Here is a 21735-nt window from a genome sequence, read left to right on the forward strand (position 1 = left end):
GAATGGAGCAAAATGCATGTCAAAATGTACCTTTGGAATCACTTCCATTCTTGACTTGAAACAGCTCAGAAAAAAAATATGGTTAGTAATGACTGGATCAAGGGAACGATGAAAACGTGGTCAATAGTATGAAATAATTTAAAACTGTCAAACTCCATTTGTAGGGCCACTAAAATAGCAACAAACCCAGATTTTTTACCATCTATTGTAGACACAGGGTATAACAAATGGGCAAACAAGGGGTTAATATAGTATATCGCACAAGTTTTTAATGGACAAACCATGAAGTCATTCGAACAACTTACACAGGAATTCAATCTACCAGCCCATAATTTTTAAAAATTCCTAAAACTAAGACATTACCTTCAGAAACATAGGGAATGGGAAAATATTCGTAAGACACCATCCAAACTAGATGAGCTGTTAATGGCATATACAGAGGAAGAGTGTGGTGTCATATCAAACATTTATAAAGCACTACAATATGAATCTATCAATAACAATATGGATGTCAAAGAAAAATGGGAGTTGGAAACAAATATTATAATAACAGATGGGGGCGTCCGGGTAGCGTAGCGGTCTATTCCATTGCCTGCCAACACGGAATCGCCGGATCGAATCCCCGTGTTACCTCCAGCTTGGTCGGGTCTCCCTACAGACGCAATTGGCCGTGTCTGCGGATGGGAAGTCGGATGTGGGTATTTGTCCTGGTCGCTGCGCTAGTGCCTCCTCTGGTCGATCGGGGCGCCCCGCCCCGGATTGGCAGAGGGGGTGGAGCAGCGACTGGGACGGCTCAAAAAGAGCAAGGTAATTGGCCAAATACAATTGGGGAGAAAAAGGGGGGAAATTGGAAGAAAAAAAACAAAAAATATGAGGGAACGTTCAAAGCAGGAAAGATAGTTTAAACCTGACAGTGACAGTTAAACATCCTAGACACTCTTTGGGTTGTTTATAAAGTCAGCTTACTTAAAGTCCACTGGCCATGGCACAGGACAAGTCTCCAACAGTTGTGTGTCAGAAAGGCTACTCACATGCAGCAACCAGAAAGTCATAAAGCTGCTGGGCTTCCTCAGGTGTGGAACATATCTCATTTTCAATCGTGACTCTCAGTTGCGCAGGGTAGAGCAAGTTGAATCATATGCCTTTCTCCTACAGCAGTTGCTTAATGCTTTTGAATGCAATGCACTTCCTGGACAGACCCACAGATAAATCTAGGTAGTTCTCAGTTTGCATCACTTGAAGCAAACTAGGGGAAACTAACCCCCGCTTCCGGTGTGGGAAGAGGGCTGCGTGAATTCACATTTTGCAGCGGCCTCACCCAGTACCATCCATGCAGTGTCTTTGTCCACGTCTGCATGTAAGTTTTGTCTTTTTAAGGTTGTGTTGTGGAGCAGTCAAGTCTACACCAGTGTCAGCACTTCAGGCAGAAGTTGGAGAAATGCCTCTTTATTTAAGGAGGAGACAGTTAATGGCTAATTACTGGGCAGCTCTGCAGGGACATAAAGATTCACATCTTACAAAAGAGATTTTAGATATGAGTTGGGAAAGTAACAAACTTAAAGAGTGTTTTTATGTTGATATCTCAGATATATGTAAGGAATTCGGAATCAAAGACTGGAGCAGTGATTTTTTTTTTTTTTTAGTTTTGTTATGTGTGTTAGTTTGGATATATGTGTTCTTGTAGTTTTTGGATGTGTTTTTGTCTTTGTGTTGTACTGCTGTGGGCTGGGGGAAATGGCGTTTCATTTCATTTCATGTATGCAAGTGCATGAAATGAAATGACAAAGTGTTCCTGATTCCTGACTTGTATTTCACCTTGTGTAAGGGCCCATCGTAGTGTCCTTTCTTTTTTTCTGAAACCTATGAAAGCACACCACCAGCAGGCGAATGGGTTGCCCTGCTTGGAGTTGACCAAAAGATCGTTGTACCCGTTCCAATTCCAGGACGTTATCAAAAACCTCTGCCCATAACTTCCATTTGAAGTTCAAACATGAACTTGGTTGTAGCTCGGCCTTTCTCACTGTCCTCTGGAACTTTCCCAAAGTTTGCCCCCCCGAGAGCGGTTTTCCAAGTCTTCAGGGTGGTCGATCAGGGTGGTGTTTTGGTCTTGCAGGTGCATCATAGTTTTTTGCTTTCTGCTGTGCAGTGAAGTTGTCTCCGGCTAAGGGATCCAGTTGCACTCAATTGTGCCTGGAAACCAGTAACAGTCGCCATTAGTAGATTCACAGATGCCTTAAGTGGAACAATTAGTTCCTGGATTAGTAAAGAGATGTCATCTTTGAGCGAAGTTCGATGTTTGGTCAGCTCAGCTACAAGTTGGCTTATGGAAATCCCATTGTTGCTTGAAGTAGCTTCAGTCCTAGCTTTGTTAGCAACTTCACTGGCTATGCTAGTGCGAGTCGTTCACTTAGCACTCGTTGATGGCTTATTTTCGTTCAAAACCCAGTCGCAGGCCTACTTTGCTATTTCATTGTATCGTCTTTGACTTAAATCTTATGACCATTAAGTGCCCCAAATGGCGCTGTTAAAGGGTAAGATTAATAAAGTAAACCAGGAGCTGTACTCTCTTGCATCTTGTGTCCACATAGTCAAACCAGAAGTCTGTAGGAAACAATTGTTTAAAACTGCTTTAATGGCAGGAATAGGTTGTACAGTTCCGCAATCCCCACACTCTTTCACTTTCTCCTCCACCATGCTTGTGGTCTATAGGCAAGGTAGTGCCACAGTCCCATTTGATCCAATGTGATTGGCTCCATTTTACTCCTTTTATCTGCACTGACTTCTCATTGTGTCCCAAAATTCAATTCAGTTCAATTTAATTCAATTCAATGTGTTGTCATTGAAAAAAATGTGCAGGCACATGTTAAAAATTAAATAAGGGCCGCAGCTTCACCAAACAGTGCAAGACAGACATACACAAACACAGCAAACACAGTATAAGATATACACATACATACATTTCTCTGGTGCAGTGGTAGAAGTTGGTGAGAATTTGGGGGATAGATGGGTGCTCCTCAGGAAATGCAGGTGGTGTTGGGCCTTTTTCACAAGGGCCTGGGTGTTTGATGTCCAGGAAAGTTCCTCACTGATGTGGACTCCAAGGAATTTAAAACTGGAGACATGCTCCACTTCCACCCCGTTGATGTGTATGGGGGAGTGGCTGCAGCTTTTAGACCTCTTGAAGTCCACAATCAGCTCCTTTGTCTTGTGCACATTGAGAACAAGAAAAAAACATTCACATACTAAAAGCCTGGTGGCCTGGAAGTGCCTATGTCAAATATTGTCACATTCCATATGAAACACTGCCTTGTGTTAGCCACACACACAATATGTGCATCAATACCTAAATGCTTTAGCTGTAGGTTGGCATCATTTTATTGGTTTACATGAAAGTTTGTTTCATTAAGGTTACTTTCTCCTTTCCTTCTCTTTCAGAGTGATAGATCTGGGTGTGATGATTCCCTGCGAAAAGATACTGAGAGAAGCCATCAAACACAAAGCAGGTAAGTTCATATAACCATTTTTTGATTTATTGTGATGCTCACTCAGAAAGGAAGAGAACCCACAAGCACAACAAAGAAATGATCAGGTAAAGAATCAAAGTTCAACAGATTTATTCCAGTACACAAGCAAGGATTGAAACAAGGCTATCAGTCAGACTTCCACGTGCTTCCTCTGATACATGTGAAGCCACCAGTCGCTCCTTTTCACCCGACAGTGAGGAAATTCACCAGGGGGATGTAGCGTGTGGGAAGATCATGGTATTCCACCCAGTCCCCCCCCCCCCAAACAGGCACCCTGACCAACCAGAGGAGGCACTAGAGCAGTGACCAGGACACATACCAACATCCGGCATCCCACCCGTAGACATGGCCAATTGTGTCTGTAGGGACGCCCGACCAAGCCGGAGGTAACACGGAGATTCGAACTGGCAATCCCCATGTTGGTAGGCAACGGAATAGACCACCATGCCACCCGGACACTACAATGTCTTCACTTCATTTTAATTATTTTCCTGCTTAACCTCCCCAACTTCAGCCAACCTCTCTTACAGCTGTGTTAACAGATCTTCAGAAATAGAATATATATATATATATATACACTACCGTTCAAAAGTTTGGGATCACCCAAACAATTTCGTGTTTTCCATGAAAAGTCACACTTATTCACCACCATATGTTGTGAAATGAATAGAAAATAGAGTCAAGACATTGACAAGGTTAGAAATAATGATTTGTATTTGAAATAAGATTTTTTTTACATCAAACTTTGCTTTCGTCAAAGAATCCTCCATTTGCAGCAATTACAGCATTGCAGACCTTTGGCATTCTAGCTGTTAATTTGTTGAGGTAATCTGGAGAAATTGCACCCCACGCTTCCAGAAGCAGCTCCCACAAGTTGGATTGGTTGGATGGGCACTTCTTTGAGCAGATTGAGTTTCTGGAGCATCACATTTGTGGGGTCAATTAAACGCTCAAAATGGCCAGAAAAAGAGAACTTTCATCTGAAACTCGACAGTCTATTCTTGTTCTTAGAAATGAAGGCTATTCCATGCGAGAAATTGCTAAGAAATTGAAGATTTCCTACACCGGTGTGTACTACTCCCTTCAGAGGACAGCACAAACAGGCTCTAACAGGTACTATTTAATGAAGATGCCAGTTGGGGACCTGTGAGGCGTCTGTTTCTCAAACTAGAGACTCTAATGTACTTATCTTCTTGCTCAGTTGTGCAACGCGGCCTCCCACTTCTTTTTCTACTCTGGTTAGAGCCTGTTTGTGCTGTCCTCTGAAGGGAGTAGTACACACCGGTGTAGGAAATCTTCAATTTCTTAGCAATTTCTCGCATGGAATAGCCTTCATTTCTAAGAACAAGAATAGACTGTCGAGTTTCAGATGAAAGTTCTCTTTTTCTGGCCATTTTGAGCGTTTAATTGACCCCACAAATGTGATGCTCCAGAAACTCAATCTGCTCAAAGAAGTGCCCATCCAACCAATCCAACTTGTGGGAGCTGCTTCTGGAAGCTGGGGTGCAATTTCTCCAGATTACCTCAACAAATTAACAGCTAGAATGCCAAAGGTCTGCAATGCTGTAATTGCTGCAAATGGAGGATTCTTTGACGAAAGCAAAGTTTGATGTAAAAAAAAATCTTATTTCAAATACAAATCATTATTTCTAACCTTGTCAATGTCTTGACTCTATTTTCTATTCATTTCACAACATATGGTGGTGAATAAGTGTGACTTTTCATGGAAAACACAAAATTGTTTGGGTGATCCCAAACTTTTGAACGGTAGTGTATATATACATTTCTTTCTGATTTTTCCCTTTTTCTCCCAATGTAGTGGCCAATCAATCCCTATTTTTTTAGTTGAAACACCCACCCTCATACTGCATCTCTCCAGCAGGCAGTCTGGAAGGAGACGCCTCGCCACTTTCGTGACAAGGCGAATCCAGGCCAAACCACTGCTTTTCCCCACACACACAGAGACGGATTCATGTGACGAACACAAGTCGACTTCACCCCTCTCCCGAAGACAGCGTTGCCAATTATTGCTGCTTCATCGAGTCTGGCCATAGTCGGATCTGACGAGACCGGGGCGCGAACCCCGGTCCCCAGTGGGCAACTGCATCGACAGCAAGCCGATGCTTAGACCGCTACACCACCGCGGACCCTAACTATCCTTTCAACAGGCATATGGTCACTTCTGGAATTTATCTTCGAATTACTCTGTTTTTGTGGCTAAACAGAGGTTTTGTTTTTGCTCCCCGAACTGTTGTCATGATAAGGGTATCAATGTTCTTTACTTCTGATGAATATTGGATGCAGAGGACATAGGCAATGAGTCACTGCTTTTGTATGTGTTTTGTGTGGACTATTGTTTGGGACTATAATGATTAGAGTGCCAAGATTATAAAATGATAAACAGATAAGATCGTAGTTTATCCTATTACTTCAAAAGGTATTTGACATGGCCAGGTCAACTAAAATTTTCAACTAAAATGATGATTTCATCAGTTGTCAGAATGCAATTACAAACTTAATGAATGACTCTCAAAAGGTTAATTGTATAAATTTATTTTTTGTGGTTATGTGATTTATGCCCTGCAGATATTATTGGTCTCTCTGGTCTTGTTACCCCCTCCCTGGATGAGATGATCTATGTTGCCAAAGAAATGGAGAGGCTTGGAATGAAGACCCCATTACTCATTGGAGGAGCCACCACATCGAAGTGAGTGACACAATTTACACATTGCTGTAACAAAAAGTAATGGCAGGTTTTTTTCTTTTGTTTGTTTTTTTTTTATATTGTTCCAACGCTATTTATACCCAATATTTGTTTGGAAGCTGCCTACGTACCTAGAAGCCACAACAGTGTCATTACCTGAAGTCAGTCCAAATCTTTCCACCTTAAACGGACTGGCAAGCTCTAGCTTCATGGTTTAAAAAAAACAAAGTGGAAGGGTTCAAACAGGCTGTCACTCCAAGACGAAGGAGAACAGGTTGGTTGTGACACATTCCTCCCGTAACCATCATTAACATTTTCTGTGACTTGTACCACAGTAGACCTTCTGTCGGTTCAGACCAGACCATCATCACAAGTCATACTAATTTGTGTTCCTTATCATCACAAGTCATATTTATGTGTTCCTTATGTGTTCCTTATCATCACAAGTCATGTTAATTTATGTTCCTTATCATCACAAGTCATATTGATTTATGTGTTCCTTATCATTGCCAGTCATATTAATTTATGTGTGTAGTCTTCTGGCCCGGAATTAACAAAGACATTTAAACAATGGTAAGCAAATGTGACACATGCTAGAAACATAGAAACAAGCAGAGCAAAGAGCCCTTGGTGGTAGCTGATGTGCCAACAGTACCATGGCACAAAGTGGGAATGGACTTGTTTCACCTCAGAGGTAAAGACTATTTCATGGTAACTGACTTCTATTCCAACTTTCCTGAAATGGCATTATCAGCAAATACGTCATCAACCTGTGTCATAACACATGTGAGATCAAGCTTCACCAGCCATGGCATTCCACACGCCGTGGTGAGTGACAACGGCCCATGCTTTAGCAGCAGAGAATGGCAGAGGTTTGCAGAGCAATATGATTTCCAGCATGTGATGTCAAGTCCACACTATGCACAGTCGAATGGGCAAACTGAAAAGGGAGTCCACATTCTCAAGCAACTCCTAAAGAAAGCAGCCGACAGTGACTCGGATCTGTGTTTGGCTCTACTCAGTTACAGAGCATCACCTCTCCAGTGCGGCCTATCACCTGCTGAGCTGCTGATGAAGAAAACACACTGAAAATGCACATAGATGTAACTGAATGAGTTGTGTAATAAATGAGTTAAGAGTGGAATAAAACAAGCCTCGTCCTTCTAAACCCAAACATAACATATTAATACAAGTCATATTAATTTAGTACAAGTTATGTCCTGTTTATGAATAAAATGAGTGAGCATCTTCACTGAGGCTGGTTTGCCTCTCAAACTCGGGGTGTGTGTGTGTGTGTGTGGTTAATCATTGCACACAAGGTATAATACTCATTTCAAAGCTATATTTGTAGTAGTAATATTTAATGTAATGTTGTTTTACTTTGTGTTCAAACAGTTTCGTTTGTGAATTTATTTTCCAGGACCCACACAGCAGTGAAGATTGTGTTTGTGTTTTCCAGGACCCACACGGCAGTGAAGATTGTCTTTGTGTTTGTGTTTTCCAGGACCCACACAGCAGTGAAGATCGCACCTCGTTACAGCTGTCCTGTTGTTCATGTTCTTGACGCCTCTAGAAGTGTGGTTGTGGTAAGCAGACAGTCCAATTTTGCCCAGTCAGTGTGTGTGTGTGTGTGTGTGTGTGTGTGTGTGTGAGGGAGGGGCAGTGTGTGTGTATATGCTAGGGTAAAGGTAAACGTGAAAAAGATGGCTAGACTGTGTAAGTCTCCCGGACGGTAACTCACCACTTCTTTTCTGTTGTGTTTCCAAGTGCTCCCAGCTGTTGGATGAGGAACTGCTAGATGACTATTTTGAGGAACTGACTGAAGAGTATGAAGAGATCAGAAAGGACCACTATGACTCTTTTAAGGTATGTCGAGTTGACAGGCTGCAGTAAAAGGAAAACGCCTGGTCATTTGTTTAACTCCTGTTTATTGTAATGTACAGTTGTGATCACAGTAAGGTTTATTTTTACAATGTTTTGCCTTCGCTCAAGGTTTAGTCTCGGTGCCTTTGTGGCTTAGTCGAGGGTATTTTTAATATAAATTTAATTTACATCTCATTTCAAATGTTTATTTCTTTAACGTATCATATAACCCAGGGTCCCCCAAATGCCAAATCATGTCATGCATGCCAAGCCATGAGCCAAAACATCATGGGGTTTTTTCCACTACGCCAGCAAAGGTTGTTTTGTGTACAGATATTGTTGTTGCTGCTATTACAATTATTATTATTATTATTATTATTATTATATAATACTATATAGTAGTAATAACTTGGGCCTGGGATTCTTAAAGCCTGTGTTGAAGGTCACACAAGAAAAAAATAAATAAAAGAACTCTTGAATCAAAATAAGTCCCAAAACCAACAAACAAATGGACAAAATAAATGGATGTTCATTCACCAGTCAGTGAGAGAAGTGAGAGCAAGGCGATGAGGCAAGCCTTCTGATGTCGAGGCTGTTTTCTGTTGTGGCAAGCCTGAGGCACTCACCAAGATGTGCTTTGGAGAGGTTACTAGGTTAATAGGGCCTAAGATGACAATCCAGCATACACACAATCATCAAAAAGGCCCAGCAGAAGAGGTACTCTCTGATTTATATATAATTACAAAATAGGTGCTTATATCTATGTCTGCAACTGCTGGCCAACTCATTCCTGTTATTCAATGTGGACGTTTCTGGTTTGCAGATGATGAAACATGTTTCAGTTGGACATAGATTACACATTTTACTACTGGTTCAATATGTTTTGTTCTTTGAGAGGATTTTCCAGGTGGTTGAATAATTAATGTTTCTGTCCGCCAGTGACCAAATATACACTCTTTAAACGGTTGTTTCTAAAGCTACACGTGTGCATTAAATCTCTTTTTGAATGTTCCCTCTGTTAGACCCACGTATGTCTTTATTTTGCCGTTGTCATCTCTCGTCACCGTAGCTTGGTAGATAACTTCTGTCGTCTGGCATCTCCTTCGAGGGGGCAGGAGTCGTTCACACGGCAGTTGGGGGTGTCCGGTTGTGATGAAGGTGTCATTGATTTGTTGATGATTCTTGTGTTGTGGGACGATATTATGTGTTGAATGTTGGGCATGCAGCTGTAACTAATGTTGATGGTGTTCCTATTGAATATCTTCCTCAGTTGGTGGTCCGGGGCAAAGCACTTATCCAAAAGTTCAAAAAACTGCTTACCTGTGTTTGTGGCCATGGTATCACTGTAGGGTGGGTTGTACCAGGGGATGTTTCGTCTTCTGCTACGTTTGTTGGTTTGCTGGCAGTCAGTATTTATTAGTGGGTTGTACTTGAGTCGCTCTTTTGTAATGCATCTTGGTATGGGGGTGCAGCTTCATCGAAGATGGACTCATTAGATGATAATTTTGAGTCTTCTATTAATGCTTTCTGGGGTGTTCTTCAAGATGGAGGGTGGGTGGTTGCTGTCTCTATGGACATACTGCAGCATGCTGTTGGGCTTAAATGTACAGCTTGTATGTGCCGTTCCTAAGGTTCACTGAGATGTCCAGAAAGTCCATTTGTTTTTTGTTTGCTTCAATTGTGATTTTAGCCGAACATTTGAGAATATTTTGCATATTGTTTTCTTAATTTGCTTGACCTCTTGGTGTTCTCCTACAAATTGCTAGCCCATCATCCCTATAGAGTCCGACATTGATATCCAGGTCTTGTAGCTGAGACAATAAATATATTCCAATTAGTTCACAAGTTTCCGCCCTGTTGAAGCTGCCCATGGTTACATCAAATTTGCTATTACCTTTTTTCTGCCATGGGTTTCCCGTATGGTACAAAAGTGATTCCTTCGCCTGGTATATAATGTCTCTGTCTGCGTCTGCGTTTGTGTTGTCGTGTGGAGTGCGGGGGAGGTGTGTCTAAGGTGTCTAGCTAGGAGAGCTGGCGTTGGATCTGCTGAGGGAGCGTGGTCTGCTGCATCTGGTGGGCCCAAGGACCACGGCCTTGCCTGGAGCTGCACCCAAGGAGGAAGCGCCGAGGTCGGTCTGACAGGACACGGAAGTGGTGTAGGCTAAGCTAGCTGCTAGCCTATGCAGACCGGCAATTCCGATAGTCATCCTGGCTGGCTTTCGTTCTCTGGACAGTGGAATATTTGGACTGTGTTGCACTAAATGGACTGTGTTGTTAACTGTTTGTGGGTTGGGTTTTTTTTCCCTTTGTTCTCTCTGTTTTTGTGTGTTTTTGGTGGTGTCAATGATTTTCAAGAATAAAGGCGATGTGCAGAACTGTAGCAACTACACAGCCACAGCATGAAGATATGGGAAAGAGTAGTAGAAGCTAGGTTAAGAGGAGAGGTGATGATCAGCAGCAGCAGTATGGTTTCGTGCCATGAAAGAGCACCACAGATGTGATGTTTGCTTTGAGAATGTTGATGGAGAAGTATAGAGAAGGTCAGAAGGAGTTACATTGTGTCTTTGTGGATTTAGAGAAAGCATATGACAGGGTGCCGAGAGAGGAGGTGTGATATTGTATGAGGAAGTCAGGAGTTAGAGAGAAGAACGTAGGAGGTGCAGAATATGTATGAGAGAAGTGTAACAGTGGTGAGATGTGCAGTTGGAATGACAGATGGGTTCAAGATGGAGGTGGGATTACATCAAGGATCGGCTCTGAGCCCTTTCTTATTTGCAATGGTGATGGACAGGTTGACGGACAAGATCAGGCAGGAGTCTCCGTGGACTGTGATGTTTGCGGATGACATGCGAGAGTAGACTGCAAGTGGAGGAGAGCCTGGAGAGGTGGAGGTATGCACTGGAGAGAAGAGGAATGAAAGTCAGTAGGCGCAAGATGGAATACCTATGCTTGAATGAGAGGAAGGACAGTGGAATGGTGAGGATGCAAGGAGTGGAGGTGACGAAGGTGTATGAGTTTAAATACTTGGTGTCAACTGTCTAAACAGAGTGCAGAAGAGAGGTGAAGAAGAGAGTGCAGGCAGGGTGGAGTGGGTGGAGAAGAGTGTCAGGAGTGATGTGTGACAGAAGGGTACCAGCAAGAGTTAAAGGGAAGGTGGACAAGATGGTTGTGAGACCAGCTATGTTGTATGGTTTGGAGACAGTGGCACTGATGAAAAGACAGCAGGTGGAGGTGGCAGAGATGAAGATGCTAAGATTTTCATTGGGAGTGATGAAGAAGGACAGGATTAGGAACGAGTATATTAGAGGGACAGCTCATGTTGGACGGTTTGGAGACAAAGCAAGAGAGGCAAGATTGAGATGCTTTGGACATGTGTGGAGGAGAGATGCTGGGTATATTGGGAGAAGGATGCTGAATATGGAGCTGCCAGAGAAGAGGAAGGCCAAAGAGGAGGTTTATGGATGTGGTGAGGGAGGACATGCAGGTGGCTGGTGTGACAGAGGAAGATGCAGAGGACAGGAAGAGATTGAAACAGATGATCCGCTGTGGCGCCCCCTAACGGGAGCAGCCGAAAATAGTAGTAGTAGTAGGAGTAGTTGGTGGTGTCATTTTTGGACATTTTGGATGTGTGTTTTTATCTTTTGTGTTGCACTGCTGTGGGCTGGGTGAAACGACATTTTGTTTCTTTTATGTATGCAAGTACATGATAGAAATGACAAATTGTTCCTGATTCCTGATTATACTAGCCAACATAGACCAACAAAATGTGCATAACATCTACATACATCAAGATACCCCAACAGCCGTCTTCTTGTAGAGATCCGGTTGTTGATGTTGTTTGAAGGGAGACCGAGTAGGATTTGTCGGTTGTGGTTTGTAAACACAACATTCAAAGTTCGACCCTCCTCCCCGGCTAAACAACACCAAAGCTGTGGTGGCGTAACGCCCGCTGACAGCAGCTGCCAGAACACATCCCAGTGTGCAGGCCAACTCCACGTCGCTCTTTATTCCCATTGTGTCCTTCAGTGCTTGCCAGCAGGTGTAAACCAACCCCAGATTCACTCTCGTTTTGGAGCGAGCTTTGTCTGCTTGCCATGCTATATTTGTGTCTTTATGTGCTATGTCCACCAATGTTGTAGCTTCTGCTTGGATGTGTGCTTACGGCCTCGGTCTGGCACCTGGTCGCTACGTTTTTATAGTCTCGCTTCCCAAAGGTTAACACCCAGAAATGTCCCATACACAGCAGAATAACAGGTGTAGTGGGTCATAAGTGATGATTGAGAGGGATGAATGAGTTTATAGATTGATTTCAGGAAAATCTTACTCGTTCCACCTGTAAGAAGAAAAAGATCTTGATACCCAGTCAATATCTGGCAATATGCTGATCCATCATGTCGGCTGTTGATGATTGGCTGAAAAGAGATTTAATTGATGCCCCCCTGTTTGCTTAGCCCTTGATGTCAAAGCATAATTACATTTGAATTGTGAAGTCTGAATTTAGAATTTTAGACCTTTAAGTTAAATTTGATTATAAATGCATTACAGATTAGATTCAATTTCAAACCACTACATAAGTGTAAAATACAATTTAAAAGTATGCAAGTTAAATCTAATTTGTTTTTTATTACAATGCTGTAGAATATATTAAGCTAAAGGGAGAGAAGACGAGAACAGTGGAAGTCATACTCATGCTGGATGGATTGTACCATATTCAGTGATAGGACTTGAAAGTTTAGCAGGCTGCTAAACATTATGCCGCTTGTCAAAGATGCATATAATACAAACAAAACCGTTCCCCCTATTCCTCTCCTCCTAATTTCCCGCTACTCTTTTCAAGGACTGCCGGTACCTGTCTCTGTCCAAGGCCAGGGAACGGGCTCTGCATATAGACTGGCTTTCACTACCCAGACCAGGTAAAGAGTAATGGTTGAACAGATGAATGAATATTTAAATCAATGTGTTAAATATAAAAATGTATAACAATAAAGGATTTATTTCAGGATTTTTTTCCCCATACAGAAAAGATAAACTTGCATTTAGAGTTAACTGATTTCATGAAATTATGCTAAATATGATTCACAAATTGACTATTGTTATATAGGCCTAAGACAAAAATCAAATAAATAAATATACAAATAAAGACACCCCCCCCCTTAGAAAAAAACGTATTTTGGAGCATTTTAAAAACTGGGGATTGGATGTAAAAATGTCAATTTAACCCCAACTCTAAATGTATGTCAGGGCAGCCAAGTTGAGCGTAATTCTGTATCACCGTTTAAACACTAATTGTACAATTTCACAAAAATGAAATTGTTAATTTTAAACTCTATATGCGTTTAGCATATTTATACAAAGCATAAGCATATTTATACAAACTACAAATTAATGAATCATTTTAAACTTTATACAACACACTTGATACATTAACATGAAATACTTTGACTTTACATGAGAGTGAGCTTGTGAGTAAGATTGTGAGCGTACACCAATCAGCCAAAACAGTAAAACCACTGACAGGTAAGTGGATAACATTGGTTATCACATTACAATGGCACCTGTCAAGGGCTGGGCTGTATTAGGCAGCAAGTGAACAGTCAGTTCTTGAAGTTAATGTGTTAGAAGCAAGAAAAATGGGCAAGTGTAAGGATCTGGGTGACTTTGACAAGGGCCAAATTGTGATGGCTAGATGATTGGGTCAGCATCTCCAAATCGACAGGTCTTGTGGGGTGTTCACAGTATGCAGTGGTCAGCACCTACCGAAAGTGGTCCGAGGAAAGGACGACCAGCAAATCGGCAACAAGGTCATGGGCGCCTAAGGCTCCTGTCTGGTCCGATCCCACAGAAGAGCTACTGTAGCTAAATTGCTGAAAAAGTTAATGCTGGCTATGATAGACAGGTGTCAGAACACACAGTGCATTGCAGTTTGCTGCTTATGGGGCCGTGTAGCTGCAAACTGGTCAGTGTCCACGATGACCCCTGTCCACCATCGAAAGCACCTACAGAGGACATGTGAGTGTCAGCACTGAACCATAGAACAGTGGAAGAAGGTCACCTGGTCTGATGAATCACATTTTCTTTGTGTGTGTTTGCGCTGTTTACCTGGGGAAGAGATGCCGCCAGGATGCACTATGAGAAGAAGGCAAGCCGGCAGGAGCAGTATGATGCTGTAGGCCAGGGGTGGCTAACCATGTGCCATGGAGAGCCATGTGTGTGCGGGTTTTCATTCCAGCCGGACTCCACACCAGGTGATTTCACTGATTAGCAACTCTTCAACCACAGAGGAAGAATGTATCAGTGAAGTCACCTGGTGTGGAGTCGGGTTGGAATGAAAACCTGTATACACGTGGGCATGGCTCTCCATGGCACATGGTTAGCCACCGCTGCTCTAGGCAGTGCTCTGCCGGTAAACCTTGGGTCCTACAATTAATGTGGATGTGACTTTGATACGCGCCACCTACCTAAACATTGCTGCAGGCCAGGCACACCCCTCCCTTCATGGCAGCGGTATTCCCTGATGGCAGTGGCCTCTTTCAGCAGGATAATGTGCTCTGCCACCCTGCAAAATTTGTTCAGGAATGGTTTGAGGAACATGGTAAAGAGTTTTAGGTGATGCCTTGGCCTCCTAATTCCTCAGATCTCAGTCTGAGCAAGCATCTCTGGGATGTGCTAGAAAAACAAGTCTGATCCATGAGGCCTCACCTCGCAACTTAGTGAACTTAAAGGATGTGCTGCTAACATCTTGTTGCCAGATACAAGAGGACATCTACAGAGGTCTTGTGGAGTCCATGCCTCAACAGGTCAGAACTGTTTTGGCACCAGGAGGGGGACCTACACAGAATGTGGCAGGTGGTTTTAATGTTTTGGCTAATCGGTGTATGTGTCGAGGGGGGATACAAGGTTAAGTTCATGTATGTGCAGTGCAAAAGGTGAAGGGAAAAATATTTACAGACTCATCAAGAATAATAACTAAACAATAAAAACGATCATATCGCCAACCAAAATCATTTTGAAACGACATTTTACTGTAATATGGAAACTCAAGTTCACATCTCTTGCTCTCTTTCAGTGCGTCCTCAGTTCCTGGGCACCCATGTTTTGGAGTCGTATGACTTGCATAGCTTGGTAGAGTACATTGACTGGAAGCCTTTCTTTGACATCTGGCAACTAAGGGGCAAGTACCCCAACAGGGGATATCCCAAGATCTTCAAGGACCACATTGTTGGTATGTGTAAAAAAAAACAGAGAAAACAAAACAGAAATAAATAAACATTCTGGTTGGCACGGTGGCGCAGTGGTTAGCACGGTCGTCTCACAGCAAGAAGGTCCTGGGTTCGAGCCCCGGGGTAGTCCAACCTTGGTGGGTCATCCCGGGTCGTCCTCTGTGTGGAGTCTGCATGTTCTCCCCGTGTCTGCGTGGGTTTCCTCCAGGAGCTCCGGTTTCCTCCCACAGTCCAAAGACATGTAGGTCAGGTGAACCGGCCATACTAAATTGTCCCTAGGAATGAGTGTGTGTGTGTGTGTGGGCCCTGTGATGGCCTGGCGGCCTGTCCAGGGTGTCTCCCCGCCTGCTGCCCAATGACTGCTGGGATAGGCTCCAGCATCCCCACGACCCTGAGAGCAGGATAAGCAGTTAAGATAATGGATGGATGGATGGAAATAAACATTCCTGCTTAAGTTAATTTGAAATTGTGGAATTTGTTGTGCTCTGTTATTGAATATGTATGTTTTTGCTATACAGAAAGGCTTTTAAAAGAGACATTAATGCAGCTTTATATCTTTATAGTTTAAAAAGGTTAAGGACTCTACTAGATTTGAGCATTATCACCCTCTATCTTTATTGAATCTATGATGACTACTTTCAGCTGCTCCCGTTAGGGGGCGCCACAGCAGATTATCTGTTTCCATCTCTTCCTGTCTTCTGCATCTTCCTCTGTCACACCAGCCACCTGCATGTCTTCCCTCACCACATCCATAAACCTCCTCTTTGGCCTTCCTCTTCCCTGGCAGCTCCATATTCCGCATCCTTCTCCCAATATACCCAGCATCTCTCCTCCACACATGTCCACACCATCTCAGTCTTGCCTCTCTTGCTTTGTCTCCAAACAATCTAACCTGAGCTGTCCCTCTAATATACTAGTTCTTAATCCTGTCCCTCTCTGTCACTCCCAACGAAAATCTTATCTTGAAGTCTACCACCTCCAGCTCCACATCCTGGGTTTTCATCAGTGCCACCATCTCCAAACCATATAACATAGCTGGTCTCACTACCATCTTGTAAACCTTCCCTTTAACTCTTGCTGGTACCCTTCTGTCACACATCACTCCTGACACTCTTCTCCACCCACTCCACCCTGCCTGTACTCTCTTCTTCACCTCTCTTCTGTACTCCCCGTTACTTTGGACAGTTGACACCAAGTATTTAAACTCATATGCCTTCATTACCTCTACTCCTTGCATCCTCACCATTCTGCTCTTCTCCCTCTCGTTCACGCATAGGTATTCTGTCTTGCTCCTATTGACTTTCTTTCCTCTTCTCTCCAGTGCATACCTCCACCTCTCCAGGCTCTCCTCAACCTGCACCCTACTCTCGCTACAGATCACAATGTCATCCATGAACATCATAGTCCACGGAGACTCCTGCCTGATCTCATCCGTCAACCTGTCCATCACCATTGCAAAAAAGAAAGAGCTCAGAGCCCATCCTTGATGTAATCCCACCTCCACCTTGAACCCATCTGTCATTCCAACCACACACCTCACCACTGTCACACTGCCCTCATATATATCCTGCACCACTCCTACATACTTCTCTGCAGCTCCTGACTTCCTCATACAATACCAAACCTCCTCTCTCGGCACCCTGTCGTATGCTTTCTCTAAATCTACAAAGACACAATGGAACTCCTTCTGGCCTTCTCTATACTTCTCCAACATTCTCAAAGCAAACATCACATCTGTGGTGCTCTTTCTTGGCATGAAACCATACTGCTGCTGCTGATCATCACCTCTCCTCTTAACCTAGCTTCTATTACTCTTTCCCATATCTTCATGTTGTGGCTGATCCACTTTATACCTCTGTAGTTGCTACAGTTCTGCACATCACCCTTGTTCTTGAACATCGGTACCAGTATGCTTCTTCTCCACTCCTCAGGCCTCCTCTCACTTTCCAAGATTGTGTTAAACAATTTAGTTAAAACCCCACTGCCATCTCTCCTAAACACCTCCATGCTTCCACAGGTATGTCATCAGGACCAACTGCCTTTCCACTCTTCATCCTCTTCATAGCTGCCCTCACTTCCTCCTTGCTAATCCACTGCACTTCCTGATTCACTATCCCTACATCATCCAACCTTCTCTCTCTCTCATGTTCTTCATTCATCAGCCCCTCAAAGTACTCCTTTCACCTTCTCAATGTAGTGGGTCTGACGCTGCGTTGTGTCATAAATGAAGACAGACTTTCCCGAGATGCACATATATGTGATCTGTATTTGTGCGCAGAGAAGCATTCACATTATGAGTTTCTTACATGCTCCCATTCTGCACCTTTCCCCAAGAAATCCCAAAACAAAGAGAGCAGTCAATTCCCAATAACATTACAGAAATAAAATACATCGGTGCAAAGTATGAATAAATTAATCTAACATTGTATTTTCCATCAAAATAATAAAACTATGTGGTCCGCGGTGGTGTAGCGGTCTAAGCATCGGCTTTGTGTCGATGCAGTTGCCCACTGGGGACCGGGGTTCGTGCCCTGGTCTCATCAGATCCGACTATGGCTGGACTCGATGAAGCAGCAATCATTGGCAACGCTGTCTTCGGGAGGGGGGCGAAATCGGCTTGTGTTCGTCACATGAATGCGTCTCTGTGTGTGTCGGAAAAAGCCTGGAGTCGCCTTGTCACGAAAGTGGCGAGGCGACTCCTTCCAGACTGCCGGCCGGAGAGATGCAGTTGGCGAACACATACAGTATGAGGGTGGGTGTTTGAATTAAAATAGGGATCGATTGGCCACTAAATTGGGAGAAAAAAGGGAAAAATCAGAAATCAAATTAAAAAAAAAAAAAATTAAAACTATGCATAAATCTACATGCCTGTATTGGTGTGCAGAGAAACATTCACATTGAGTTTCTTACATTCCGCGCCTGCATAACATGAGTACAATCACTACATGCTCCATACAACGAGTGTCAACAGTACACACTAGCGTGACGAGACACGAGTACAATCACTACACATTCCATACAACCAGTCTCAACAGTACACACTAGCGTGATGAGACACGAGTACAATCACTACACACTCCATACAACGAGTCTCAACAACACACACTATCATGACAAGACACATAGCAGCCCTGCGACACACTTCAGCACCACTTAGCAGACTTATGCATAAAAACAACTGTAATGGCAATTGTAAAACACAACACTGTTGTTACTCTGACTTAACATGTGTTTTGAAGTGCTTATAACGTCATCTTTGTGACTATAAATTGTAGAGAGCAGAAACTACGTACCTTTCCCCTAGAAATCCCAAAACAAAGAGGAATTCAAGCCAGCGGAAACCAGACAAGTGCATTTCACAATAAAATGCTCGCTACCTCTGCTTGGATACATCCCCCGCGATTTCCCAGAGAAAGGTGCCGACTCATAATGTGAAACCCCAAATGAAACATTACTTATTTACAGCGCTGTATAAGGACATACTAACACATATTAACAACACCGAGTGAACACAGGAACCCTGAAAGCAAAAAATGATACCCTGTGTTTCAACCCATTCTGCATTCTCTGAAATATACCATGCCCTGTTCATAATACAGCGCAACAACATCACACTACTACATCAACGCGCTCTCCTCGCTTGTCAGCACATTTCCATCTCTATCCTTGATCGCCCTGACCTGCTGCACATCCGTCCCAGCTCGGTCCCTCTCTCTAGCCAATTGGTACACGATATTTTCTTTCTTTAGTGTCTAACCTCATACAACTCACCATGTACCTTTTCCTTTGCCTTTGCCACCTCTTTCTTCGCTTTACGCTGCATCTCCTTGTACTCCTGTCTACTTTCTTCATCTCTCTGACTATCCCACTTTTTTGCCAACCTCTTCCTCTGTATACTTTGCTGTACTTCCTTGTCTTCCTTCCTCTGCCCAGATGACACACCAAGTACCTTCCTAGCTGTCTCCCTCACTATTTCTCCAGTGGTTGTCCAGCCATCCAGCAACTCCTCACTACCACCCAGTGCCTGTCTTAACTCCTGCCTGACTCCACACAACAGTCTTCCTTCTTCAACTTCCACCATTTGATCCTTGGCTCTGCCTTCACTCGCTTCCTCTTCTTGGTCTCCAAAGTCATCCTACAGACCACCATCCGATGCTGCCTAGCTACGTTCTCCCCTGTCACACCTTGCAGTCTCCAGTCCCTTTCAGATCGCGCCTTCTACATAAGATATAGTCCACCTGTGTGCACTTTCCTCCACTCTTATGTCACCGTGTTCCTCCCTCACTATGTATTCACCACAGCCATTTCCATACTTTTTGCAAAATCCACCACTAGCTATCCTTCCACACTTGTCCTTGACACCGTACCTACCCATCACCTCTGTTCCCTTCATCAACATGCCCACTGAAGTCCACTCCAAACACCATAATATATTCTCATTTTCTTCCTGCTATGTATGTATATGTATATATATATATACACACACACACACAAATCAGGAAAAAAACATGAAAAAAAGAAAATGAGGTGGGAGCTGCTGCAACGTATATGGTTATTAACTCAGAGCAGTCATAAAAAAACAAATTGATGTTTATTGAGGGAAAACAATTTAATTCCAATTGTATTCAAACATTTTACAAAAATGTAATACTTGTTTTCTTTTAAATGGTGCAGGTACAGAAGCTAGGCGTGTGTTTGATGATGCCCACCGACTCCTTAACCGTTTGATTGACAGCCAAGGTCTGCAAGGGAGGGGCCTGGTTGGATTCTGGCCTGCGCAGAGTGTTGGGGATGACATACATGTGTACGCCGATGGTTTCACACCACAGAGCAACACTCAGCCGATAGCTAAGTTCCATGGTCTACGGCAACAGGTCAGGCGCATTACATGAATGTGTTAAGTAGAGAAATGATATCATTATTATAATTATAATATAATAATAATATAATGTTATTATTAGAACCAGAAAGTATAAACAGGTATGTCTTGTTTATTAGGAATTTGGGAACAAGGTGCAATCATAACTCTGTATTGATACCAATCAATATTTACTTGATATAGTAGATTGCATGTGAATACAAATTTTATTAGATTGTTATTGAAGTACAGTTTATGTAAAATATATATTGTGTATTTTCTGTCAGTTTATTAGGATTTCTGCAGGGGATTTACTTGTTTCTTATCGTCCAATTGATTATTACATATCTCACTCTACGGGGAACTTTATTCCATCCCCATCCCTGATTATTGCAGCAGGAACAATACAACTTTGTCCTGTAAACGTAATCAAAAACATCGTCAAGATGGCGCTGCAGGTGGTAGCCTCAGTTCTGCGCTCTCTTGGACTTTTTCTGTTTTGGTTTATTTGTTTAGTTTCCAGCACTCACTCACTGATCACATACAAGGCGAAGAACTTTTAAGTCTCCAACTGTCCACCCGACAAACTGAACAGACTTTTTTACCGACTTTAACTGAATGTTTTAACGAAAGTCTTGATCGCTACAGCCCTGTGCGGAGTACGACGAAGACGCTGAAGGGGTAAGTGAGCCGGAGCGCTCGTTAAACTGCGACAGCGGGGATTTAGAACCGCACTCCCATCAATCCATCTGGCGAATGCTCGCTCTGGCCGACAAGATGGACAAACTGCTGCTCATAAATGGAGAACCTCAGACTTTTCCAGATCTGCTGCCCTGTGTCTCACTGAAATCTGGCTTGGTGAGCATATCACGGACAGTACACGTCATCTACCACAGTTCCAACTCCTCCGGGCGGACCGTGATATGAACTATTGGGGGAAAAATGGGGTGGTGGCATATGCTTCTACATAAACGATGGTTGGTGTACGGATGTCACAGTGTTGAAGACATCATACAGCCCTGACTTAGAGACCTTTTTCATTGACTGTAAACCATTCTAGTCAAGTCAAGTCGGTTTTATTTGTATAGCCCAATATCACAAATTACAAATTTGCCTCAGGGAGCTTTACAGCAACACATCATCCTGTCCTAAGACCCTCATGCTGGACAAGGAACCACCTAAAAAAAACTAACAGGGAGAAAAACTAGGAAGAAACCTCAGGGAGAGCAACAGAGGAGGATCTCTCTCCCAAGACGGACAACATGCAATGATGTTGTGTTTACACAATTTACACAATACAACATTGAAAGAGGATAACAGAATTCTAACGGAATCATAAAATTTATGAAGAAATTGATGAGGAGGATGCCAAGCAGTGTCCAGACACCACTGGAACAGACCAGGACCTGAGCCACGTGACCACCATCGCTGTGTAGACAAAAACACATTAGTCACACGTCTGAGTGAGAGAGGGATATAACATTTAAACAGGATAACAAAATTACACGGATTTATATAAAAAGAAAATGTGATGCAGGGGATGGCAAGCAGCGTCCAGGTGGTGAC

General features: G+C 43.1%; 1 protein-coding gene across 2 annotated transcripts in view; it reads left to right on the forward strand.

Annotated features, from left to right (window-relative positions):
* The window catches only part of mtr (5-methyltetrahydrofolate-homocysteine methyltransferase), a 99852-nt gene that overhangs the window by 72451 nt on the left and 5666 nt on the right, over positions 1-21735 (forward strand). For both annotated transcript variants that reach the window (XM_056299606.1, XM_056299607.1), the window contains exons 23-29: positions 3436-3503; positions 6111-6231; positions 7733-7814; positions 7996-8094; positions 12929-13004; positions 15158-15313; positions 19986-20185. In XM_056299606.1, coding sequence (XP_056155581.1) covers positions 3436-3503; positions 6111-6231; positions 7733-7814; positions 7996-8094; positions 12929-13004; positions 15158-15313; positions 19986-20185 — 802 coding nt within the window. The remainder of the gene's footprint in view (positions 1-3435; positions 3504-6110; positions 6232-7732; positions 7815-7995; positions 8095-12928; positions 13005-15157; positions 15314-19985; positions 20186-21735) is intronic.

Source organism: Lampris incognitus, chromosome 19, assembly GCF_029633865.1.
Source record: "Lampris incognitus isolate fLamInc1 chromosome 19, fLamInc1.hap2, whole genome shotgun sequence".
In the NCBI taxonomy this organism is placed as follows: Eukaryota; Metazoa; Chordata; class Actinopteri; order Lampriformes; family Lampridae; genus Lampris; species Lampris incognitus.